A 27,537-nucleotide genomic window follows, 5' to 3' on the forward strand; every position below is an offset into this window, starting at 1 on the left:
AGGACACATTTTGATAGACTTGAATAAAATTGAGAGCACATATTGACTGTAAAACGTCAGAAAGTTATGCTGTGCCAGAGCGCTGTTTGTGTCCCAGGCATTTTGAAGTTCATTTAGCGCCAGTTGAAACATGCCATTAGCACCAGTGGCAGCAGTTTCAAATTAATCTGCAAAAGGCTTTGGTTCATCACTGTTTCCGAAAATCCACCAATCTGTTTGAATTCACCTCTTACAAGCAAAATATCCCCCTCTGGCCAAACGCATTGGTTGGGATCTCCTGCCCAAGCTGTCCAGTAGGAGACTACGACATGGTGAAGAATAACTTTCATGGTTCGCTGCCTCAGCATGCCTCACTGATTCTCCTCCTCATTCCGGTAATATACGCCCCAAGAGGGTATTGGCAACCGTGGACTTCCATTGGATTGGTCCAATGGTTATGCTTGGTATGGTACTACACTAGCTTGTAGTCACCTTGTGTAATATGGCTGACCAGAAAACTCTTGCTCTTGCTGTGTGCCCTCAAGCATTTTGGAAGGATTCAGTCAAATCCATTTTGCCAAATTATGAACACATCTTCCACAGTCCTGAAGTGGAGCTCGAACCCCAAGTTGTTGCTCCAAAGGTAGGGAGGCGACCACTGCACCACAAGACTTCCAACCTTATTGAAAGCATTTGTGAAACTGACAACTTTCTTCACAGTCAACTGCTTTGGACTGAATTCTATCTTCTGAATGAACACTTGGACATACAGTTTATTGAAAAATCCTTGCAGTTTAACACTCAAGTCTACAAGATACTTGGTGATGTCAACTAGGAAAGCTAAGTTATTCGACCACTCATTGTTCACGAAGCTTACATCTTTTCCTTTGTTTGTCATGAAGGTTTTTATCTCTTCAAGTGGTGACCAGAATGCCCTGGCTGGAGTAAATGACATCGTCATAATCTGATCCCATCAGAGGCTTAGAAAGGCTTGGAGCTATCTTTGATTGGATCTTATGAAAGTTACTGTAGAAACAACCTTTGCCATCTCATGTTTCATCTCCAGAATCTTTGCACACAGCTGTTGATGTGAGATGACTTCACAAGACATTGATTTGAACATTAGACTATATTGAATCCATTTTCCTGCCATTACAGGAGCTTCATCAGTTGAGTAGATACAAAAGTATGAGGTCATGTACCAACCAACTCAAGAGCAGCTTCTTCCCTGCTATTGTCAGACTTTTGAATGGACCTACTTGCATTAAGTTGATCTTTCGCTGTACCCTAGCTTTGACTAACACTACATTTTGCACTCTCTCCTTTCCTTCTCTGTGAATGGTATGCTTTGTCTGTATAGCATGCAAGAAACAATACTTTTCACTGTATACTAAACATGTGACAGTAATAAATCAAAACCACAAAGTTTGTCCTCAGGAAGATTGAATTTCATGAAGACATGTTTTACTTCATCAAAAATATCTCATCCCTTTGTTATAAGTTTCATTGAACATAGATTGAGCAGTTCAACAAATTAAAAGCTTTCATACAAAGATTTCCACTTCAACTTTATCACTCACACCCGGGCATTCATTTAATCCTAAACTGTGAAACTGATGGGCCTTAATTATTTTCATCGGAGAATTTTGAATGCTAAGTTGTCTACTCTTCCAGCAGTGGGCCATATGAAAGACTGGTTTTCTTTACCATTGACATTTTATCAGGTCACGTCACAGATGTAAATATGCCCAAGCAGCCTTTCACAACTTCCCGATCAGAGAACAGGTTCCCTGTCTTGAACATTGTTTTGGCTATCAGAAAACCAATCTTGGGGGTTGCTTCAGAACTCAAGTTTGCAGCTTTGAAGAAAGATTATTGCCTGGTTAGAACCAATTTCAACATTCAGTATTGGTTTTCCTTTTCTTGCCTGTAATCAAGAGAGCCATTGTCTGTGTTTTCATAAGTATTGTGGGTAGGCGTTGTTTGAGATAGATATTTAAAATTGAGAATTCTGTAGTCATAGAGCGTAAAGTTCAGTGATTAGGTTTAAAGAGGGAGAAAACTTGGTCTATATGATCTTCCATATCAGTCAGAACAAGTTATGAAAGATTGTTGACCAGATAGAAACCTTTGGCTAGTCAGATCCCAACCTGCAGGCTATCTGTTGGACAACCCTTTGTTTATATCATGTGCCTGTATTTCCAAAACCAGAGTGAGCAAACATCCTTTTATTTTAGGGGCTGTCCCCCTAGGATGCCATTCATCATGTAAAGTGATCCTTCCAATATTGCACGTACACAGGAGCCATTCTCCTCACAGTTCGGCAAACCCCATTCCATGCAAGCTTTAGCAGTCCCCTCCCTGCTCTCAGATCTGGCAGTCACGATGTGGAGATGCTGGCGTTGGACTGGGGTAAACACAGTAAGAAGTCTCAAAACACCAGGTTAAAGGTTTATTTGTTGCAAACTCCACTAGTGGAACTCCCACCCACTTGACGAAGGAACAGCCAGTTCCGAAAGGTAGTGATGTTTGCTACTAATAAACCTGTTGGACTTTAACCTGGAGTTGTGAGACTTCTTACTCAGATTTGGCAGCAGTCCGTTTTCCTTTTCTCTAACAAGCTTCAAAACCAGTTCATGAGAGATAGGAGGCCATTCAGCCCATCAAAGCTGCTTCACCATTCAGTGAGATCTTGTCTGTTCTGGTGTGTCCCTAAATCTCTGCGGTTCTGTGCCTGCCAGGCACCGCAGGGACTGAGGTGCGTTATAGACCCCGACAATCACGTTTTGATTTGATGTGCCTAAGTTTCCTTTGTACTTTTGTTTTTGTTCGGGCTGTGCCCCTTCCTTTTGGGAAGCTGCCCCGTTTACTTTGTCCTAATTTAATTTGAGTTTGTCTACTTGGTTTGACCTAAAATACCCAAAATCTCTGCAGGAGTTTTGCTCATCCTGTACAGACTGGGTTTTGAGTGCACAACCTATAAGAACACAACTAATGAACCAAAGGTAAGAGGGAATGATCATCTATTCAGGTGACATTGTGAAGGTGCGGAATTCCCAGCTTCACATACAATCACATGTGGGCTAGGAACTTTCTAACCCAAAGCAGAGCCCCAGTTGCAGCCGGAAGGATTTATAAGGAGCTCTTTCCGGAGGCAGAGTCCGTCTTTCTAGCATTTTCTAACGGGGCGATGTCCCTGGGAACAAAAGCATACGGGCGGAGCGTCTGCCATCGCGAATCAAACAAGATCTGCTTAAAAAAGCGGGAAATATAAATAAATCTATCAGACAACTCATTAAAAGTTAGATTTCTTTGGTGCGCGGTCAGTGACAGAAGCCGGAAGTAGGGGAGAGACAGCTGACAAGGGCCGGAAGCGCTGAAACGTCACGACAGTAGGCGGGGCCGTGATGAGTGTGGGCGGATGTACGGCGTCGGGAGAGGCCGAGACAGCGGGGCGGAAGTTCTGGGACGTCATGGGCTGCCGGAGGCGAAAGTGCTCATACGTCATGGCATTGAGAGGAGAGGGCTGACGACTGCGGGGCGGAAGTCATTCTGACGTCATGACAACGGGTAGCGGTGAGGACAGCGCGGGGCGGAAGTCATTCTGACGTCGTGATAACGAGCAGAGGTGAGGACAGTGCGGGGCGGAAGTTCGTCTGACGTCACCGGCGCACAGCGTGCGGTGCGGATAAAGGGGGGAGGGGGCCGCAGCGACAGCGACGTCACGAATTTCTAGCATGTTCTGACGGCGACCGGATAAAGACTCGAGGAGACCGGCTTTTGGGTGCTTTGGTGAAGAGCAGGCTCCTCGGTTAAGGGGCTGTAACCCGTGGCTGGCTGTCCTGCCTTATTCCTCGTTCCCCCGCCCAGGTTTAATTCAGTTTCTACCTTCCCCCCAGCTCAGCCCAGGCTTAGCCCAGCCTCAGCTCACTGTCACTATGGCCAAGTGGGGACAGGGAGACCCGCGGTGGATCGTGGAGGAACGGGCCGATGCTACTAATGTCAATAACTGGCATTGGTAAGGGGAGTAATAACTCATCCTTGGTGCTATCTCTAAATATCTCTGTCTATCTTTGTCTCCCTTTCACTCCATATCTGTCCTTTCCTGCTCACTCTATCTTTGTACTCTTCTCTCTTCATATACCTTTCTCTCTCTCCATTTTCCTTTTTCTTCTCCATTTTCCCTTTCCTCCTTTCCCCTTTCTTTTTCTCTTTCTGCTGCCCCCCCCACCCTTCTCTCTTCTCTCCCCCACCCACCACCCTTCTCTTTTCCTTTTTTCTCCCCTCCCCTCTTTCCTCTTTCTCCATTTCCTCTATAATTGGCTAAGGTGACCAGTTTAGTTGAGAAGGCGTTGGGAATGCATTTTTCTTTTAATAATTCTGGTTCTGCAGGGGACTGTTCATAGCTGTCATATTTTCTATATATAAAACTTTCTGGGCTCTGTGCCACCATTTTGTTGAAATATAACATGAGTAAGAGCTGCTGTAGTTGGGATTTAAATTGTTGTATTTCCAAGCTTTGCTGTTCCTTCCTTCCCCCTTTCCCTCCGCTTCAGTGGTGTGTGAGTGATGATATTTTTTCCAAGTTTGATGGCTTGGTTGTGTCTGTAACACACTTAAAGCTTGGGAAACTTGGGCTTAAATGCATAAGATCTTCTACAGAAGAGCAAAGTCTGTTCTATCAAACAGTCTGAAAGTAGGACTGTTGTTGGTTGTTGAAACCAGAAATGATGAACGTAGGGAAGATTCTGGAAGTGCTCCTTTCCCACTAGTCTCCCTGAAGTGGGATAGGGAAAAATGTGAATAGAGAATTTGCATTTAATAGGAGGAGGAGGTAATGCATATTCAGGCACAAAATACTGTGGATACTGGAAATCTGAGCTAAAATAGAAAACTCTGGAAATACTCAGCAGGCATGGCAGCAACAGAGGAGAGAAACAGGAGGTCAGTCATCTTTTGTCAGATGCTCCCAGACCTGAGTATTTCTGGCCTTCTCTTACGCCATGCATATGATTAATGAGTTTCCCTGTAATTTCCTTGATATTGTATGTTTTTTCTGGCAAATAAATGATTTGAACTTTGTTTTGAGATGGTGTGGTGATTGGAGGAACTGCAAGTGCTTTCTGTCCTTGGAACATGTCTTGGAACAGTGCAAATTAGGAAGAATATAGCTGGCTCTAAGTGGGGGCACAGTGGTTAGCACTGCTGCATCTCGTCTGCATGGACCCAGGTTTGATTGTGGCCTTGGGTGACTATTTATGATGGAGTTTATGCATGTTCTCCCCATGTCTGCATGGGCTTTCTCCCACAGTCCAGAGGCGTGAAGGTTAAGTGGATTAGCCATAGTAAATGTGTAGGGTTACGTGGATAAGGTGAGATGGAGAACCTGGATGTGATGCTCTTTGAGAGCCAGTACAGACTCTGAGCCAGAGGCTGCCCTCTGCACTTTACGGTTTCTATGGTTCTAATGTCTAGGGAAATTTAAGGCACTATAAAAGAAACTTGATGTGCCTCAGCTTTTTTGAAAAAAAAAGAGGGGGTGGGTGGCATGGACAAGTTGGGCTGAAGAGCCTGTTTCCATGCTGTAAGCCTCTGATTCTGAGGTTTGGGGAATTATAAATGCTTACCAACGGTTATCTACCTGAGATTAGGTGAACCTATTGGCACTTATCCTGTTCACTCTCAACATCATGCTGTGACACATTTGGCTCAGGTTCCTGCGATGAATGGCCCTCTTGTATAAAGCAGTAGACGTCTGTTTATGTGGGATGGTAGGTGGCAGCTTACGTGGATCACCTCTGGGAGAGGGACAATGGGGACATTTTGAAGAGAGTTAAGTTCTGAGTGGGCTCTGCTGTTCTGCATGAATTGGGGAGGGAATGTTAAGTTACATTACTGATTTTCAGATGTCATATTAGGGGTGTCAGTCTTGATTTCATCTTCATACTGGAAGTTCTGAGCGATGTCATTTTTAGTTGTGAAAAAAGGATGCTTAAAGCTCACTGACGCTTGGTGTCCTGAGGCCAAAGAATGTAGCTTAGATTGTCCACACTGGTTCATTTGTTAGATCCATCTCAAACTTATTAAGAACATAAGAAATAGGAGCAAGAGTAGGCCATCTGGCCCTTCGAGCCTGCCCCGCCATTCAATAAGATCATGGCTGATCTGTCGTGGCTCAGTTCCACATTCCCGCCCTCGCCCCATATCTTTCGTCACATCTTTGTATCTTCTCTGTTTGATGTATTCATCTACAAAATACTTAATCAAATAGCGTATATGCAGGTATGATGTTTCCCTTGGTTGCGGAGTCTTGAACCAGGGGCACAATTTCAAAATAAGGGGGAATACCACTTAGGACCAAGATGAGGATGAATTTCTTTAGAGTTGTGAATCTTTTCTCCTACCCCAGAGATCTCTGGAAGCTCAGTCATTGTTTAAAGCTGAGATTGATGGATTTCTGATGACAGAGTTAGAATCTCTATAGTGCAGGAGGAGGCCATTCGGCCCATCCAGTCCACACTGACAACAATCCCTCTGAGGCCCTATCCCACATATTTACCTGACAGTTCCCCCTGACACCTAAGGGGCAATTTAGCATAGCCAATCAACCTAACCTGCTCATGAGGGGGGTATAATTATGGCCTGCCAACTTTAGATACATTTGGTGACCTTGTAGTACAAAACTTTATTGCTGAAAGAAGAGTCATGTTGCTGAAGATTTTCGTCTTTGTCGGGGCAAATGTGAAAATGTCTAATTTCAACGATCTTGATTTATACTACAGGAGCAGAGGGTCCTCAAGTTGACTTTGGCCAGAATATCACCTGGAGAAACAATGGGGAGCTATAGGCTCCCAACCTCCTGGGTAATTCAAAAAAGATGCAAGACTTGGGCGTATTCCTTTTATCTGTAGAGCACACAGCTCCCAGTGTCACTTCCAGCAATTGTAAAGGAACCAGTTAAAAGCTGAACAGGTTATCTTAAATTGGTTGTTAGTATAGCTGTCATTACACCTGGAATTGTTATACAAGCAGTGACCCATTACTGAATCACAACTATTAGCATTTTGGACCATGACCCCACCACCAAATGCCAAGCCATTGTTCCAGAACTGTCATGACCGCATTGCCTTTGGAGATCTTTCCTCTACAGTCTCCAACCTCTGTCTCCCAAACCTGCATAGTCCAATTCTGTCTCCTTCCCAAAATCGACAAACAGGACTGCCCTCCTAGATCATATCAGCTTATTCATGCCCTACAGAACTAATTTCCTCCCATCTTGACTCCACCCTCTTTCCCCTTGTTCTGTCACTTCTCACCTACATTTGATTCCTCTGCTGTCCATCACATCAATAATATCCAGTTCCCTGACCCTAATCGCCTCTACACCTCCATCCCCCACCAGGAGGGTCTGAGAGCTTCCACTTCTTCTTTGAGCAGAGGTTGAACAATCCCCATCCACCACCGTTCCTCCGCCTGGCTGAACTCGTTCTGTCATGAAATACTTGCTCCTTTAACTTATCTCTCTTCCTACCAATAAAAGGTGTGGCTATGGGAACCCATGTGGGCCCCAATTATGCATGTCTTGATGGGCTCTGTGGAATATTCCTTGTTCTGGTCCTAACTGGGGCCAACTCCTGCAACTTTTTTTCATTATATCAGTGATTATCTCTTGACTATCTCCAACACTTCCAATTCTTGACCTCTGTCTAAATTCCTGGCAATAGATTGACCATTGATATTCATTACAAAACCACCAACTGTCACACAACCTCAACTACAGACCGCTCATTGCATCCTATTTCCTGTAGGGATTCCTCCCCATTTTCCTGATTTCTCTGCCTTTGTCACATCTGATGATATCACCTTTGAAAATGGGGTTTGAGATGTCATCTTCTTCCTTAAACAAAGTTCATCATCCACTGTGATTGAAAGGGTACTTGACTGGGTTTGATCCATTTCCTGCACCTTTGCCTTCATCCCTTTGTTCTCACTTTCCAGTCCACCTGCCTCTGCCATTTCTGCCAACTCCAGTGTAATGCTACCACAAAACACATCTTGCCTCCATTCCCTTCAGCATTCTGCAGGGACTGCTCCCTCTTATGGTGCCCTTGTCTGCTCCTCCACCACACCCAACTCCCCATACCCCTCTGGAATTGCAGAAGGTGCAGCACCTGCCTCTTTACTATTAAGGTCCAAACACACCTTTCAGGTCGTGCAGTGTTTCCCTTGCACTTCCTTCAATCAGGCCTGTTGTATTTGCTGCTCTAAATGTGGCCTCTCTACATTGGGGAGAGTAAATGCAGACTGGACGACTGCTTTTTAGAACAACTTCACTCTGCAAGAAAGATACCAACCTTTCTGTTCCTTGCTCTTGTGCCCACATGCCCTTGCCTACATTGCTCCAGTGAAGCTCGTCACAAACTTGGAGTAGCAGCACTCATCTGATTAGGCACACCACAGCCCTCAGACTTGACTTTGAGTTCAAAACTTCAGACTGATATGTGGCCTTCCTCCATCTTCAATTCTCTTTTTAATATCCCGTGCATTTATTGTCTTAGTGCAAAAACCCTCCCTCTATCACCTACCTATCACTTGCCCATCCACCAATCACCATCACGCCAATTGTCTCATCTTAACGTTGCTGCATATTGTTGAAATCTCATCTACCCAACACGTTTCTCCCTCCTTTAGCTCTGGAGAGTCATCTGGACTTAACATTAACTCTCTTTCTCTCCCTGCAGATGAGACCTGCTGAATTTTTCCAGCATCCTCTCGTTTCAAATTATGGCACTCGTAGTATTTTGCTTATTTAATGTCTTGCAAGAACAGACCAGTTGAGTACAGTCTGTACTTTGCCTGTTACAACATTCAAAGGAACCTGCTGTTTGATTTGATTAGCCGATCACTAGGACATATGCTCTATATTACCTGGCGTTGTCTCAGCCATGTTGTCATAGCCACAAAATGACTTGCCCTGTTGTTCAAATTTGAGATACTTTGCCTTTCCAGGATAAATTGAGATGGTTAGGGGCTTTTCAAGTCTACATCTGGTGGTCTTTGGCTAATTTGCAAAGTAGTGCAAAGCTATCCTGATCAGAACACTGTCCAGTGTCAACAAACAGCTAAGACCTTGAAGTATAAATTGTTGTAAAGGTTTGAAATTTGGCTTTCTTGCATTTGTTGTGATGAGTGCAAGATAAAAGGTTGCAGTAACGTCTCTAGCAATATTACAGTTCTGCTATGGAGAAACACAAGTGCACATAGAAATGTTATTTTTAATGTAAGTGCTTGCATTGTATGATGCAGACTGGGTTTTAAAAAACATCTCCCTGTTCCTTAATGGGTAAAGATTTGCTAAAACTGGTACAAAGCTGAGTTGAACAGTGCACTGCTTACAGTGGCATGTGGAGGCTGTATTATTAGAAACATGCTTCCATTTGCTGCAGTAAACAGTTACAAATGATGAAAGCAGCTTGTACAAATCTTTACAGATTTAACTGTTTTTCAAAATGTCAATTTCTCTTTCTACTTGAGGTGCCACGTTACTGGCAAAACATTACACTCATCATTGTACTTTTTACTAAAAGATTCAAAGCTAGCATGTACAGATTGATCGCAAGATTCAGGCATTGATCATAAAGATGACCTTAACATGCTCATAATAAAGTTGACCTTCAAATTCATCTACAGGACAGAAAGAGATGCCTCGAATTGGTCCATAGACAAACTTAAATCACTGTTGCTGGCGGTCAGTGTAGAAAATGAAGAGGGTGTGTGCAAAGTGACAGAAGTGAGCAAGACTGATGGTGAAGCTTCAATTAACAACAGGAAAGGAAAATTAATTTTCTTCTTCGAGTGGAATATCCACTTGTCATGGATAGGTGAGTATGTAAAGCCGTGAAACTTTGACTAAAGCAACTTGTCAGTATTGCAGATCAGAAATGTTTGATTGCCTATCTGCTAGCTGACCCTGGATGTTGCAGTATTCTTGGGAGGAATAGAAAACAGCCAGCATGCCAGTCATTAATCATTTTCTGTATTGGCGAGGTCATGGTTTACCTAAACTGTGGCAAAGGGGACACTGGGAATAATATATTGAATTATGAATATGTGGGCATGATACCATCAGATGACCAAGATCAGTGAAGCTGTGTGCAGGGGAGAAAATGAATGATTTGGAAGAGGGGATGGAAAAGAAATGTGCTTTTATCTGTGTTCCAGTATAGTCTATTGGCCTGTTTCTTTCAGTAATGCATGTTATTGGGACAGAGTTTTAACCTACCTGTTGTCTGTGCTTGGTACAGCCCTGACGTTCCCAAAGCTGGGTTATTTCCTTCCCCAGTGCTGGCATTTCGGCTGGCTTTTAGTTTGTAAAGATTTTTCACCTTTAAAGTGTATGGATAAGGTCACCTGTGTCTTTCTAATTTTTATAGCTGAATTTGTATCCTGTGGTTTAATTTGCTAATGCTGGAGCAAGGGTGCTGACAGCTTTTTGGTACGCTGACCAAGTTAAAAAGTAAAAATTGATTATCTTATCTGTACAGAATGACCAATTAAATTTGGATAGTATTCCAGCAGTTAAATCCAATTACCACTCAAACAAATGTGGGGGAAAGGTCATTCATAGAAAACTCCAGTACAGCAAAATCTATTGGGGACAAGATGTCCCTGAGCAGGAGATAGGAGGATGACACGAGGGTGGTGTTGGGATGGCAGGGAGAATGCAATTTAATGAGCCTTTCTGCTGAAGGTTCTTGGCAATGTAGCGTAAGAAATTTAATATGGAAATGAAATTCCTAAAGCACTTAGTTTTAAAATTGCACTTGTTGGCGATCCCAGTATGTTTAAGTGACTGAGTGCAAAGTTCAGCTCTTTAGGGCATCTATAGCCCACTTCCAAATTGGGTCTGTGTTTTTCTTTTACTGTGCTGAAAGTGTCTGTCTAGGGCAGTTGTGTATTTAAACAAACACTAATCTCATGAATACTTTATTGGACTGAGCTTTATTTCAAGAATAGGCAGGGTAAATGTGTTTCATTTAAGAATAAGGTGGGTGGGGGTATAGCCAGATTACTTGCCCCTCCCCCGAACTTGATAGTTTGTTCATCAAATCTCTGCATGCATAAACACTTTATATTCTATCATAGGAACTTCAAAAACTGGAATTAAATATAAAGGAACTGTGGAGATACCAAACCTCTCGGATGAAAATGATATTGATGATGTGGATGTAAGTTTGACTATAATTATTCCTATTCAAGACTAACTTGGACAGGTCTTTCATCAAGTGATCACAGATGCAATGGGCCAAATGATCTATGTTGTAAGCTTCTATGATTTTCAGTTTGCTTTTCCAAAATGCAGCATGTCAGGGTCTGCTCTAAACCCTTCCCCATGCTGCTAGAGAGAATGTTACCATCTTTCCTGGCTTTATTTACTGGATCCCTTCTGTTTGGGATTATTCCAGTGAGAAGTTAAAGCAATCTAGTACGCATCGATATCTAACACTGCTACAGATTTTCTGAAACTTGACTCCGGCTGTTACATCAGAGTCTCCTAGGTGCAGTGAACTATGTTTAAATGTAAACTGTAACACAACCTAAAATAGCATTCAAATTGGGCACCGGAAGAGCCTTTTGGACTTATTAAATGCATGCTCCAAATATTTATTAATTAGTACAAAACTGGATTTCTGCTCTGCGCTTGGAGTCTATGCAATCTTTAATCTTCTGGGTTGCACTTAACATAGTCATAGTCCTTTACCCTGTGACAGTGGTCATCCCTCTACATGATGAATGTTGAGATTTGTGATAGTGTTAATACAAGAATAATTATTTGCAAGAAGTTGGCAATAAATGTGATTCTTCCATATAAAGGATTAAATATGAAAAGTTTTTGGACTCTTGTAGGTGATTGTAGTATTTATAATTTTTTTGTCTGTCTGAATATTTGAAATGTTTCCTGCAGGTTATAATTGGGCTGGCAAAAGATGAGCCTGACACAAAGTTGCTGGCTCTAATGAAAAATGATGGTGCAAAAAAGATCAGGGAGGCACTTCTCAACTACATTGATACACTGAAATTAGGTAAGTGTCAACTAAGGTAAAAAAAATCAATCCCTGATAATTAGGTGTTTTAAGCACAATGTTATTTATGGATCAAAACTAAAGCCTTGCATTTTTACACATTCTTCGATGTATTGGTTCAGTTGTAGAACATGGGCTTGCATTCAGTTCAAGAGGTGACTTTCTCTATCTCTGTAATTGCACTGATCCATTTCTTACTGCTATTGAGCACCACTGCAAAATATAATTCTTATCTGGAGAAGGCTATGATTGGCAGATTAATGTAGCTGGGGTTTATTAGCACGGGGCTACGCATCATCTAACTTTGCTTTTATACCACCTTCGGCAAAGATATTGTTTCAAGGTTCTTAAATACTTTTGGGAAGGAAGGTATTGTAGATGTTAGTGGGATTAAAAGTAATCTATGCAATCCAGCCTCATGGTCACAGAAGGCACTGCTCAGCTCAAGATGTACTGTTGACCTCTGATAATCCAAATGTTGGAGCCCCAATGTCAACAGTGTCTCTATAGGCAGGTGATCAACTGGAGAAGCTGATGCAATAGGAAGTGTCAGATTTCAACATGATGTGTTAAAGGTGGTTTCAGCTCAAGCTTTCATCTGTGCTTCTATCCAGGGATCATCTGGAGATCTACGTGGCATCTGTCAGTAGCTCTCACTCGAGTTTATGGTTGCTATGTAATGTTACGTTGAACAATCAGGCCAGGCTACAAGGACAGTTTGCTTTGGGGGGAGAGTTGCTGTTTTTTCCCAGGTCAAAGGGGTCTTTGACTGTACTTATGGCCATCAAAATGCCTTTGAACAGGAAGAGTTTTGACTTGGGTCAGCTGTGATCACAAATTAGCTGAGTTTTCCAGGAAGTTGCCACTTCAATACCTTCATGGCTGGCTATTGGAATCAAAATGTATATGACAAAAGGCATGGCTTCTGTATTGTGTACGTAGCCCCAACATGTGACAGAGCACACATCCACTGCTACATGACTAATGGCTACTTTTAAACACACCATTCTACTTTTTGAGGATGAGGTTTAAATGTCTGATCTGGTGGAGCTCTGTTAAGTACTCAAGTGTTCTGCATTTCACAAACTGACACGTTAGAGGGATGTGGAGATGCTGGCATTGGATTGGGGTAGGCACAGTAAGAAGCCTCAAAACACTAGGTTAAAGTCCAACAGGTTTATTAAGTGGTTTGTGCTACCAAATAAACCTGTTGGACTTCAACCTGGTGTTGAGACTTCTTACTGACATTAGAGGGAAACAGCCTGGAGCCAAAGACACTGGAACCAGCCACACAAGATGTGGATGAAAGTCATGAATCATAGCCTCCCTGTAGTTGCAGAAGGAGGGCATGCAGCCCATCAAGTTTGCACCAACCAGAAGCCCGATTCCCATAATCCCACATCTTTACCATGCTAATTCTTCCCCCCCCCCACCCCCCCAATGTTACGATCACTTTAGCATGGCCAGTCAACCTAACATGCACACCTTTGGGCTCTGCGAGTATGTCCTCAACCTCTTCCATGATTATCCTCACCACCGGTGCCCCATAAAGCTGTATCTTCAGCCCCTTGCTATACTCGTACACCTATGGCTGTTAGGCCAAATGCTCCTCCAACTCGATTTTCAAATTTGTTGATACCATAGTGAGTCAGGTCTCAAACAATGATGAGACGGAATACAGGAAAGAGAATCTGGTGAACTGTTGCAACTACAATCTCCCTCTGTCAACAAAACGAAGCAGGTAGTCATCAATTTCAGGAAGCATAGTGGAGGATATGCCTCTTTCTGTATCAATGGCAATGAAGTAGAAATGGTCAAGGGCTTCAGTTTCTATGTGTCTAGATTACCAATGACCTGTCCTGGTCCCTCCACACCACTATAGTTATGAAAGCCCACAAATGCCTTTCTCAGGAGGATAAGAAAATTTGGCACGTCTGCTACAATTCTCTCCAATTTTTACAGATGTGCCATAGAAAGTATTCCTTCTGATTGTATCAAAACTTGGTATGGCTCCTGCTGTTCATGACCCTTAGTAGTTTTCTGCAATTTTGGACAAAGTCCTGGCCATCATGCAAACCAGCCTCCCATCTATTGACTCTGACTATGCTTTCTGCTATCTCAGAAAAGCAGCCAGCATAATCAAGGACCCAGACATGCAGTCTTCCACATCCTTCCATTTGGAAGGCTTGAGGACGTAAAACAACTGACTCAAAAACAGCTTCTTCCCTGCTGTCATCAGACTTCTGAATGGACCCACCTTGTATTAAGTTGATCTTTCTCTACATCCTGGCTATGACTATAACACTACATTCTGCACCTCTCCTTTCCTCGATGTACCGTACACTTTGCCTGTATTTGAAAAAAGGAGAATGGCCTGTTTAATAGTAGCTGTTAATCATGTAGCAGTGGTTGTGTGCTTTGCCACGTATTGGGGCTATGTACACAATACAGAAGCCATGCCTTTATTACTGTAATACATATAACAATAAATCACATCAATCTATTAGATTCTTCATCTGGTCACTGACAAATTCATTAAGATTTATAATTCAATTTAAGTTTACATCTTATCACCCAATGAAACTTCACTAGCCCTTGAATTTGTACATTTGCTTATGGTCTCATCTATGGAGCGCACCCATGTGCCTGGATTTGATATTAACAAAGAACAAAAATCAGCCCGGGAAACAGGCCCTTCGGCCCAACGAGCCTGCGCCACCATCTCAACACCACCAGTCCACCTCTCTACCCACGACCCCTGTCTATGGGATCAGGCAGCCTGCTATTTGTCTTGTTCTCAGTACATAAATGGCAGTTTGCATTCTTCTGGTGCTTAGCATATCCATGGCCACCTGTATCTATGCAGGAGCCATCTTGGTCACCAGACTGGCAGGTTCCATTAGTATCATTGTCAAAGGATCTACCTTCATTTTTTTTTTTGAACCTTGAGCAGAGCATCCATGGCTTTAACCTGCTTCTCAGCCTTTTGTACAGCTTCAGTATGCTCTCCTTTGGTTACTGTGGCAACTGGCCAACTTGTCCACCCATCACTGGATAGATGTTACGGATGAGGTCATTTTGTAGAGGTCTGTACACAGCCTGGCATCCACAGTGCTATGTGTTTTTCTGAGAGTTGTGATTCTTCGTGGAGACTGCCATGTCAAGAATGGTGCTCCTTGTGACTCGGATGGACTCCATAAATTGCAGAAGAGACTGTTCTGACTCTGGATATAATGCTGCTGAAGCATCTACTTTGCTGATGATGACCAAGGCTGGGCCTCATATTTCTCCAAAGAGAAGTGCCTGTATTCGTAGTGCTCCCCATATTATTCATGTCAAATGGGGGGGCTCAGCTCACCAAGTTTACCTGCACGGATGGTAGATTTATTTGAATAAAGTGGTACAGTGTCTTGATGCTATTGTATCCTCTGCACTAGTTGAAACCCCGGTCTCTCTCTCTCTGGAGAGAAATTATTTAAGTGAAACATCTACACAATCCCTGGTGGCTCTCCCTTTTCAGGAGCTTCAGTAGCCTTTAGGATTGGAGGATCCATAGTAACCATTGGTCTAGGGAATGAAAGATGCTGCCAGTATTTCATTTGTCTGCTTTCATGCCTGCCTTTCCCTCAATGACTGCCCTGCTGTCACCCATCTGATGTCCATGGCAATTCCTCTGCATTGATGTCACTGCAGTAATAAAAAGCACTCAACTCATTTTGCATTGCGTTCTTTATGCAAGAGCAGTCACCCCAGTGTCATGTCTGTGTTGATTTAGTGATACTGCACCACTGGGTTGGCATAAAAACCAATCACTCCAGTTGCTGGAACCAGAAACCAGCAAAATGCTGGAAAATATCAAGTCTATTAGCATCTGTAGACAGAATAAACGCTTCATGTCTAATAACTATTTGGCCATCTCCATACAGGATTCCCTTGGCCCTGACTGAGTGCAGGGGCATATGAACCGAACACTGTCTGCTGTTGCCCCATACATGGGCTACCACTTGGCCTCGGCCTCAGGTTTTTTCCATGGATGTTCTTTTAACTTGTGTTGAGCTTCTAGTTTACAATTCTAAACGTCACTCATGCTGAAGATCATTTAATCTCTTCTTGCAATGGAACCAGATTTTTTGAAATGACGTGTCTGCTGCCACCAGCCATATCATGGTTAGGCTGGCTGGTGGCTTTCTCCCATCAAGGCAGCCTTCTCTTCTGTCTGCAATCATTTCTAGCAAGGCATTTCTGAATCCTGGAGCGATTGATCTAGTGTTGAAACCCTCCCTCTGCTGTGGATCTTCATGTCTGCAGCAGATTAGCGTGCTGCACATGTGATTTTAAAAATGGTGCCTCAGCAAACACCCAGCCCCTAGACTCTGCCTCTTAACTGCCAAGCACGTCTGTCTTCTGCCTATATATGCTGACGTCTGATCCTCTGGTGGATTGGTAAAATTCAGGTTTCTACTGCCTGTCTGAGAATTGATGTATTGCTGCCATCTGGTCATGATGAGCAATAATTAAATCCAAGACATGGCAGAACAGTTTAATTCAACCACTGAAATACCAACCATGACTTTGGCAGCAGTCTCACCTTTTTTGAGCTAGGTCATGCACTCATTCTATTCCCAAATCTGGGCTGACACTTGTAAAAAAAAACTGCTACAGAGATTTGTCAAGGCCCTATCTGTTCTCTGGGTAAAAAAAAATCCCACAACACAAGTAGAACAGCATAGTCCCCCTTGGTGTCATGTCACCAAGGGGTTAGCTGATCAAAAAATCTCATTGCTGTTTGTGAGAGTTTGCAAATTGGTTGTAAAACATCCTACATTACAACAGTGATCAACTTTAAAACTCTTTAATTGACTGATGGGCACTATATACATGCAAGTTTGTTCTCCCTATCTGTACAGTAGAATTCACCACATTTGAATTTTATTCCAGAATTCACTCAGGGAATGATCTTGCCAACAGTTAATGGAGTCCAGAAGGAGCAATCAAATTCTAAGCCCAAGGTTGATCTGCAGGCCAAGGTAAGGAAACAAATAGTTAATTTTTGAACTTGTAGCAGACAGGTTATATTCTTCAGTTTGTGTCCTCTACAGTGATGCTAGCCGGAGGGATTAGGTAGGCAGAATTAAAATGTATTTCAAGACTTTACCATTTAATCATGGGCTGTCACTTGATGGGACTGCATTTATTTCCTGTCCCCAATTGGCCTTGACGGTGGCTGAGCATGACAAGTCAGTGAGGTGTAGGAATTTTGGATAACAAGTTCAAGATTTTCAGAGGGCAGCTTGCAGGTAATGGTCCCATGTGTCTGCTGCCTTTGTCCTTGTAGGCATTCAAGATCTGGGATTTGGACCATGCTGTTGAAGGTGGAGTAAGTTGCTGTTAGTGTCTCTTGTCAATGCATGCCACTGCCCTTGTGGTCTGAGAAGGTGGCTCACCATCATCTGCCAATAAATGCTAATCAAGCTAGTGATGCCTGCATCACGTAAATGAATTTAAAAACAATGCGCTTTGTAGATGGAGGGCAGGCATTTGGAGAGCAGGAAGGGAAATTCCAACCTCTGATGCACAATACTCCTGTAGCAGCTCTAGTTCAGTTTCCCATCAGTCATAGTGCTCAGGATGTTAATGGTTGGATTTTTTTTAATATGGGGTGAGGGCCAGCATTTGATCATCCCTATTTTCACTTTGGCAGTTCCTGGTGTACCACCACTTTACAATTTGTGTATGTACATCAGTAACAATGCCATTAACTGCCAAGGATGCAATTTGCATCTTATCAGAGATGGTTCTGATCAACACTTGGACACAAAGTATCAAATAATTTCAGGTATCGCTTTCTGGAAATTGCATTTTCACCCTAGGTGACCTACCTTTCCTACTCTTTAACCATATCGTTCAGTTTATGAAACCATTGCTGAAATGTATTTGAGGCAATCCATAGAGAAGTTCTTGGAAATCTTCATTTTTTTGGCATCTTTTGAACTGATTGCGGAACTACATTTTTCTCAGTTAACTGACAATTCTTGTCAATGCTTGTTCCAAAGTAGCTCAATAATTTCTAACCCATGCATGGATACTGTCTCTGCCACCTGGAAAAGGCTTGCATAACTAAATTGGAATAGTCTGTTCCTGGTGGGGGTGGGTGTGAGCTCACAGCTGTGTAATTGGCAGCAACCTTGGTGCCTGAAGTTAACCATTTTGCCTGATGCTGAACTCTCCAATCTTAAATGCTCTGCTCCACTACTGTCTTCATTGTTTTGGTAAATCTTTCCTAACAAAATGAGCACAGGATACCAATGATCCACTTCCTTTGGGTGAGGGGCAGAAGTGGAAGCAGAGCCACACTGCTCTCAAGTAGCTTGTGTTCACAAACTTCCATTCTTTCGGTGAAAGTGAAGAGATGATTGGTGCATCCATTCAGGCATTGAAACTTAAATATTTTGTTACCATGGTCGCTAGCTGTAATTGTGGGATCTGGACGGAGAAAGCTGCATGTAGTATTTTTCTAATTCTGATTTTCGGTGCTACAGGTTAGGGCCCATGAGTCACCTGAGATGTATATGCAAGACTTCAGAATTATCCATCAACGAATGCATGCCTGGGTTCCTTTTTTAAAGCAGGGGGTCTAAGGTCATTGCTACCCAAGCTCTCTTTAATTTTAAATTTAAATAGTTCATTTAAATTTAAATTGTTCATTAGTGGTCAATATTGGATGATAGCTGGCTATGTAATCCATTGTTTTGGAAAGCCTGGACAACTTTCTGCCATCATGCTAATTGAATTAATTTCTCTTCAGGTCCCTACAGGGCAGTTACCCAGTCAGCATACCCCAGTTGGGGTTAAAATTCCAACTTGTAAAATTAGCTTAAAAGACTATTTCATGACCTCTCCGGAAGAGCTGTACAGGATCTTTACTACACAAGAAGTAAGTGTCAACGGGAGTGACGAGATTGTGTTTTGAGTAGCGCTCTAATTCAATGTTAGTTCCTCTTGTGCACCATCAAGTGGCTTTTGGTGGAAGAGCAGTGTCTAGTCTTGTCACCTCAGTCAGGAAGAATCCTAGAATCTCAAAACAGGAAGAGGCCTATCTGTGACAGACATTTCAAAAACAATCCAGGCCCTCTTTCCCATACTTTCAATTCCCTTTTTTGAAGGCTTCTACTGAATGTCTCCAGCACCATATAGGACAATGGATTCTAAATCCTTACCACATGAATTAAGTATTTCCCTCATGTCAGTCCTGATTCACTTTGCCTTGCCAAGTGTGTTCAATCTGTATCCTCTAGCTATTAACTCTTCAACCGTTGGAAACGTTTTCTTATTTACTATAGCTTAATTCTTCTTGATTTTAAATGCCTATTGAATTTTTTCTAAGCCTTGTGTGCTCTAAAGAGAACAATCCCAGCTTCAGTCCAATAACTCATCTTTAGTACCATTCTAATAAATCTCTTCTGCCCTTAATGTCCTTGGTGCAATGCTCTGAATTGGATGCATTACTTCTAACTGGAGTTGAGCTGAGGTTTCATGGAGATTTGTCAATGAGTTTGCTTTTGTAGTCATGCCTTTGATCACTCAACTCTGGTTTGTTAATATCTCCTGCCACCTTAATTCTCAATCTCCTTGTTTGTTCTTCTGCTTTGTAAAATTATATCATTAACATTTTGGTAAACAATTTTTTGTGAATATTTTGAGCCATTTCCCATCCATTTCCCCATCCTGTCTGGCTGCTTCCTCACTAATGTCTTCCTGAAAATATAAATATTACATCCACTGATTTCCCTTTACATAGAATCTGTAGTGTGCAGAAGGAGGCCACACCTAACACACACCTTTTGACTGTGGAAGACACCTGGAATAAACCCATGCAGACACTAGAATGTGCAAAGTCCACACACTCACTCACCCAAGCAAAGAATCAAAACTAGGTCCCTGGCACTGAGACAGCAGTGCTAACTAATGTGCCACCATGCTGCCCAAAATTATCACCACTCTTGTGTCAAGCACAAGCACCCCTTTCCATAAAACCATGTTGATGCTGCCTAATTGTGCTTGTGATTTCCTAACTATCCCAGTTACCACCTTAGCAATATTGGATTCCAGCATTTTCCTGACAGTCGTCTGGCTAATGGTAATCCAGATTCCATATAAACGATGTGGATGCAAAGCAAACTGTACTGCACCACAAAAGGAACAAATTTCTTCTGCATGCATGTGTGGTTGCATAGAGCAAAAAAAATTAGTGTGAACATTGTCTCTAGTTCCTCACTTGTTACATTTTGCTACCTTCCAACCCATTTTAACCATTCCTGAATTTTAGGAGGATAGTGAATGTTTTGAATTAAATTGAATTTGTAGACAAAAAGTTTGAATCAACTTCCTGGCAGATGTGTTGCCAATTGTAATCTGCAGTAACATGAGGGGACAGAAACGTAACACTTATTCTTAAACTAGATAAATAGTTCTAAGACTTAAACTGCTGTTGTCCATCTTCCAATTTTAGCTTATTCAGGCTTTCACACATGCACCAGCAGTTGTTGAGGCCACTAAAGGGGGAAAATTCCGACTGCTTGATGGGAATGTCAGCGGAGAATTCTTGGAACTGGTGAGTGTTTGTTTATAAAACATTGTTATGTATGACTATCATAATACATTAGAAACAAAAATAGACCATTCAGCCCATTGAACCTGCTCCACCATTCAATAAGATGGTGGCTGATCTGATTGCAACCCTGCCCCCACATTCATGTCTACCCCCAATTTAACCTTTCACCTTGTTATCTTGTTCTGCATTGAAAAGCTTTAGTTTTTGGACTCTTCAAATGTAAGAGCCTAGAATAGAAGTTGATCTTTCTGTGCACCTTTTGAGCTGCAGTTGAGCAGCTGGCAGTGCATACTAGTGAGCACCTTAATAGTGGTGCTGCCTAATTTAATGTTCACATACAATGCAAGGATCATAGGGTAGTACTAAGTGGATTTGATAGGTGAATTTTCTTTGGTCACATTTAAGTTCAGATGCATGGATGGTGTACTCTTGAATCAAAAAACCTAATTAAATTTCTTTCTTGTCCAAGAACCTAGTTTCTTGTGTTTACAAGGTAGAGAATTAGGAGTTGTCCTTCCCAGGCTTCTGTACCTCCACTAAAGGATGAGATGTATGCAACAGGTGGTTTTTTTTTTGTGGACTTCTGTAATGGGGAAATGAGTCCTACATCTGCTGATAGTCTTGACCATTCACTGTTAATAAAGGCAATAGTGAACTTGTATTTAAGAATGAAACCAAAGTAACTTCAACTGACCTCAGTAATACCTTGACTTTTTATACTAATGTAATCCTTCTAGTGTAGTCTGACTGTTTTCCCTTTTGTATCAGTTGAAGAGTTTGTCCAGTGCTGCTATCAGTTTTTACTTTTGGAGAAACTTTTAAAAGATTACTTGGCCTAAGCGTGTTAATCCACAGTAAAATTGGCATTGCTTAAAATTTAAGATTTAAACTTTGCTGAAGTTTGTTTTTTTTTTGAATATCCTTCACACTGTAGCTGTTTCTTGTTCAAAGTGAGAACTTCATGTTACTGGTGTTATCAAAATACTGATGACCTCATTTTATTAACTAGGTTTCGGAGCAACGGATTGTTATGAAGTGGAGGTACAAGTCGTGGCCAACTGGTATGTTTTTGTGTTGTTGAATATAGCTGTTCTCCAGAATACAGTGACTGGATTGAGCTTGCTACTAGCTGGAAAAGCCTTTGATGCATTTAAAGAATTGTGTGCCTTCTAACATTTTACACTGATTTTTTTTTTTCTGTCTGGGTTAACATTTGGTGTGGTTGAAATCCTCTGCTATTACTACCAAATTGTTTTAGCATTTAAATTTACCTATGTATTTGCTTCTTTAGCTCCCTTTTGACTGAAGCTCTTCTAGCATATTCCCAGCAGTGTTTTTTTCCCCCCCCCCTCCTTTGTGTTCACATCATCACGTTCAAACCTCCGATACCTCTGGAATTCTCTGCCCGTTGAAGTGGTGGAGGCTGCCTTGCTAAATATTTTTAAGACGCGGGTTGATGGGTTTTTGTTAAGAGAGGGGATTAAGGGTTATGGGGAGAAAGCGGGAAAGTGGAACTGAGCAGCGACAGATCAGCCATGATCTTATTGAATGGCGGGGCAGGCTCGAAGGGCTAGATGGCCTACTCCTGCTCCTATTTCTTATGTTCTTATGTTCTCTCTTGCTCTCAGAACTCTTGGATAGAATTTTAAGGCTGGTGAGTGATCCTGAGAGTTGGTGCCTAATGTGCAGCTGCTGACTTAAATTCCCACTGTCGTTTCCCAAGTGTAGATTGGCAATGGGCAGGGCTTCCATCCTTGGAAGGAAATCCTGCCAGTTAGGATCAGATTGGCCACCAGCTCTTGTGCAGTGAGAGATCTGCAGTGACCAGAAGTGGTCCTGCATGCTGTGCCTGGAATTTAACTCCCAAGGGCATAGAGGTGAGGATGTTCCAGAGCACCAGTGTCTGGGGGGGGGGGGGGGGGGGGGGGTGCACAAACTCCCAACAGGGCCTTCTAAATGAGATGCATCCCCCCATTCCTAAAATGGAGGGGTGGTGAGTGTAACTGTCACTCTTCCATCATGCCCACACCTGCCAGCCTAAAAATTGAAGTTGGTTGGGGTTGGCCCACCTGAGGCTCTGTCCACTAGAGCATAAAATTATCTCAGTTTGGGTGGGTGAGTTCCTAGAACAATTTTGTTCACTCAATTTTGTGTTTTCTTCCACCCCTCCCCCAACAGTCACCTCAGAACCTGCCTTGCGGGGGGGGGGGCTGCCCCTTGTGTTCTTGCACTTCCTAGCTTGTCCTGCTTTTGCACCCTGAAACCCCTTTGCCCCATCATGAACAAGCACTTCTTCATGTCCAGACCCCAGGCTCAAATTCCATCCCTTGAGGTATTTGTCTCCCAGCTCCCTTTAAAGGAAGAATCTTTTAAAATTCATCTCTGCAAGGTTTTGGCCACCCTTCCAACTCTGATTTTTGTCTAATTTAGATTGAAAAATGTCCTAATACTGTTGCAGGTAGGGCATTCTGCACCCTTACTACTGAGTAAAGAGCCTACCTCTGACATCTGTCCTAGATCTAATCACCCCTCAATTTAAAGCTACGTCCCCCTCATGCTATCCATCTCCATCCAAGGAAAAAGACTCTCACTGTCTACCTGTCTAATATTCTGATCATCTTGTATGCTTCTAAGTCACCTCTTAATCTCCTTCTGTGTAATGAAAATAGCCTCAAGTCCCTCAGCCTTTCCTCAAGACCTTCCCATCATACAGAGCAGTGTTCTGGTAAATCTTCTGTGCACTTTTCCAATGTTTCCACATCCTTCCTATAATGCGACAACCAGAACTGTATGCAGTACTCCAAGTGTAGCCACACCAGAGTTTTATACAGGTGCAACATGACCTCATAGCTCCTAAACTCAATCCCTCTACCAATAAAAGCTAAAACACCATACGTCACCTTAACCCTATCAACCTGGCTGCCAACTTTCAGGGATCTATGCACATGGACACCAAGATCTCTCTGCTCAACCACACTACCAAATAACTTGCCGTTAGCCCAGTACTGTGTTCCTGTTACTCCTTCCAAAGCAAATCACTTCACACTTTTCTGCATTAAACTCCATTTGCCACCTCCTCAGCCCAGCTCTGCAGCTTTTCTATGTCCCTCTGTCATCTGCAACATCCTTCCACACTGTCCACTGTTTCATTTTGGTGTCTTGAAAAATCTGCTTTTTTGATTTTGCCTGAAGTTGATTAAACTTGCTAATTGCCACTGCCTTCTTTTCAGAACATTATGCAACCATAAAACTCATCTTCTGCAGCAAGAATGATGGAACAGAACTTCAGGTGGAATGCAAAGGTGTCCCGGTGGGTGAGGAAGACCAGACAAAATCAGGCTGGCAGCGTTACTACTTTGACGGCATTAAGCAGACTTTTGGCTACAACGTGCGGCTCTTTTAACAGGATGGTCTCTCTGAAAACTCCTAGCTAACTTATGAAATACGGAAAAGCTTTAGACCTTTGTTCGTTTTCACTTATGTTCATTCTGTTGTTAGTCCAGCCAACCTACAACTATGACCATGGATAATTTCAATAGAATGTCTTCCCCCCCCAAAAAAAAACTCAAGTACAGCCTTAGAGTGGGAAGGACTTTTTTTCCAATCCACCTTGAAGAATGAAAATGTTGAGTGTGTTAATTGTGAAATTTCAAATGAGACCTACATGAATTTCCCATGTACAAATGTGTAAAATACTAGTTCTTATCACCAGTGTGACTTCCGATTTTGTAACTGCAGTATACTGTAAGGTGTGGGATTGAGCAATGTGAAGCATGAACGAAAAGAAAAGATTTGAGAAGTTTCTTACCTTCCCTTAAGTTTATTTCTCCCTGGCCCTCTCACCCCAACCCGAAATATAAACCTTGAATCCCTGCTTACTCCATCTGCAGTATTTGCCTGCCCCAGGATCTGAAAAGGACACTAAGAATTTTACAGCTTTTCAGAGAAAGCTGGTGTCAGACCAGTCATCTGTTTGCATCTGATGCTTATTGACTGATAACAAACTCAGTATAGCAATGTGCCAGTGAAGGGATCAAATAAAAGCTAGGAGTGGAAGAAAAAAACCTTACTGATTGCAGTTTTTTTCAAATGTGATTATTACAAGTGACTTGAGGGAGTGGATGGTTTGTAATACATTCTACTGACAACTGCTGTCACACTAGCTAGCGTTCAGTTGAGCTCTAGTTAAGAATTCACACTATAGTGTCCCACTTATAAGAAGCTGAGTCGTCAGTCAGTCAGATAGCTAAGTCCTGCAAAATGGGTCCATTTATTCATCCCTTGTAGGCAATCCTGCATTTTTTCCAAGGAACTGCAAGGGAAAAAGTGTATATAACTTCCTAATGTAACAATTTCTAAAAGTTGGTTTGTAATAGGATTTTTTTTCTAATGGTAGCACACTGAGCTCTGAGGATTGGCATTGGAAGAAATGCTTCAAAATTTGCTGGAGCAGAGAGCATCCTGTGGTATGCCCCATTGACTTTTTCACCCATCAAGTCAATTTTTTTTTATGCTGCAAGTTGCCAGAAGTGAATTAATAGGTTGAGGGCAGTGCAGCATGAGGTTTAAATGATTGAGAGAAATGGAAGTAACTCCGAGGGGAATTGGGTAGAGAAAGATTGGATTAAAGATGGGGTGGGAGAAGGCTAGGGAAAAGTAGGAAAAAGTTGCGTGTTGGAAATCGGCCAGCAGTTTTTATGTTGGAAATGAGGTTTTGCTGTTTTAAATTCTTCCCAATCTGGGCTTGAGCCGTTTGACATTGCAGGAATATAAATCTCAGCATTAAATTACCTGTGCTGTACCAGCTCCCTCCTGTGGGAGTAACTGGTAGTGAAGTACAAAATTGGACTTTGAGGTGAAAACAAAATGCCAGAAGTATAAGGTTATTAATAAATCCAGTAGGGAATTCAGGACAAACCTCTTGTGGAGCTTTTATACAAGTAGCTTAGGCAATTCATTTCAGGAAAATTTAGATAAATTTGAATAAGGAATAGAATATTTTAGAAGTACTCAGCAAGTCTGGCAGCATGTGTGGAGGGAGAAGCAATTAAAAATTCAAATCTGTTGGCAAAGGTGATGCAACTGGTTTTAATCCATTTCAGAGGCTGGGGAAGGGGAAGAACAGAGTGCTAGTGATAGACAGGAGAGATTAAATGACACAAGGGATAATGGTGGAAATCAGTTAGGCACATTACAACCTCCTGGACTCACATTGAGTTTAGTAAAAGCAAATTACTATGGATGCTGGAATCTGAAACCAAAAGAGAAAATGCTGGAAAATCTCAGCAGGTTTGGCAGCATCTGTAAGGAGAGCTGACATTTTGAGTCCAGATGACCCTTTGTCAAAGTTGAGTTTAGTAACATTATATTGTAACCTTGGTGCTCTTTTTAGACAACAGCTGTTAGTAATGACTTGCCTCTTCCCATTTTACATTATCTTTTAGACTCACCTTGTTTCTTTATTTGGGGAAGAGAGAACTTATTGCCTATCTTTTTTTTACCTTGCATTGTTCCTTTTTTGTCTCTTGATGCCTCCTGTCTTCAACCCTATTGCAGATCTTCCCCTGATTTACCCCCTCCATGCCCTGTTGAGCTAAAGAGGTTGAGGGTGAACTGCTATTAGTTTGAGGCTAACAGCCAAGTTGTGCAAAAGACCCAGCAGCTGATGGCTATCTATAAACAAAATACTTCATCCCCTCCAAGTTGCTGATCATGGTGAACACCATCCCACTCAGTATACCAGCAAACTCTTGGTTAAATTTGTAGTAAATTAACAGCTGAGCTGGTCAGACTACAAGATTCAACTTGTTGGGAGACTTGCGCATTGTATTTTATTGTAGAACTAATGTTCTGGGCCCAATCTCTTGCCATTTGCAGCAGAGGTTTGGCTGATATTGGGTTAAATTGTATGTGTACTGGAGCAATAGGTGTAGGCTGGTTGTCCATCCCCATGTACATATTACTGTCAAGTTACTTTATTAAATACAATTTCTACTGAAACATTTGTGTGCCTTAAGATTTCCAGTGTCTCAAATGTGCCATTTGTGTTGAAGTGGTTTCATATTGACTATAAATTAGTATAAAAGAAGAGGGACCCTGATGGGAGGAGGATGTGAGAGTGATTTGAGGAGTCTTGGCTCAAAACAGCTGGAAGTAGAATGGGTGAAAGTGGAATAACTAAAATGTTGCAAGGATGTTAAGTTACCCCTGATGTATGACAGTGCTAATTAAAGGACAAGAGGACTTTTAATAACGTGGTGATTGTGGGGAAACTGTAATCTTCAAATGGATAAATTAAATCAGCAGAAGTTAATTTATAGAATGCCCAGGTCAAGAAACCAGGGCTGTAATATGAGAGACTTAAATTAATTAGTAAAGAAAAGGCTGAAAGGAACTGAACTGACATCTGTTGAATTGACAGCGCAGATTCTCATAGAATGATTTAAAACCCTACTGGAGAAGGCCATTTGGCCCATCAAGTCTGCACTAACAACAATTCTGAAAGAAGTAACAGCAGCAATGTGGGATGTAGCGGTTGTGATCTTCCCAAATTCCCCAGATTCAGGACAGTTCCCCTAAAGTTTGGAAAGCAGCTAATGTAGTACTGCTGCTGCAGAAGGGAGGAAGCGTATCCTCTTCCCAGCCTCGTGGAGGTGGGATTATCTCCAATCTTTCAGCCACAGTCATGCATCTTGGGAGAAGGATGGAAGTGTGTACTGCAATTGAGATTTCAGTATCATTCAGGGCCTCTACAATTCAGTACAACCCCAACTAAATTCTTTAACATGAGCAGGTTCTTTTGGCCAGAGTTTGGGTACATGGCTTCATAATTTGTTTTAATTGTATAGGGCAAATACTTTACCA

The 27,537-nt window shown here is 42.2% G+C and overlaps 1 protein-coding gene across 1 annotated transcript; it reads left to right on the forward strand.

The window, feature by feature from the left end:
• The first annotated feature begins 3,685 nt into the window (after positions 1–3,685).
• On the forward strand, positions 3,686–27,257 carry LOC145352425 (activator of 90 kDa heat shock protein ATPase homolog 1-like). Its single transcript, XM_080202273.1, has 9 exons — positions 3,686–3,997; positions 9,670–9,860; positions 11,125–11,207; positions 11,945–12,062; positions 17,001–17,089; positions 18,868–18,996; positions 20,572–20,673; positions 21,683–21,734; positions 23,904–27,257. Exons 1-9 carry the CDS (start codon positions 3,918–3,920, stop codon positions 24,074–24,076), a joined length of 1,017 nt encoding a protein of 338 aa, XP_080058399.1. The 5' UTR covers positions 3,686–3,917; the 3' UTR covers positions 24,077–27,257.
• The last annotated feature ends 280 nt before the right edge of the window (positions 27,258–27,537 follow it).

This window comes from Carcharhinus amblyrhynchos, chromosome 14 (genome assembly GCF_965287045.1).
Source record: "Carcharhinus amblyrhynchos chromosome 14, sCarAmb.v2.hapA, whole genome shotgun sequence".
Taxonomy (NCBI): domain Eukaryota; kingdom Metazoa; phylum Chordata; class Chondrichthyes; order Carcharhiniformes; family Carcharhinidae; genus Carcharhinus; species Carcharhinus amblyrhynchos.

What these genes read in the sequence shown, in the direction of transcription:
- LOC145352425 (XM_080202273.1), top strand. Translation starts at nt 3,918, where the DNA reads ATGGCCAAGTGGGGACAGGGAGACCCGCGGTGGATCGTGGAGGAACGG. An exon ending in ATGATATTGATGATGTGGAT is followed by an intron (nt 11,208 to 11,944) that starts GTAAGTTTGACT and finishes TGTTTCCTGCAG; the next exon opens with GTTATAATTGGGCTGGCAAA. An exon ending in CATTGATACACTGAAATTAG is followed by an intron (nt 12,063 to 17,000) that starts GTAAGTGTCAAC and finishes ATTTTATTCCAG; the next exon opens with AATTCACTCAGGGAATGATC.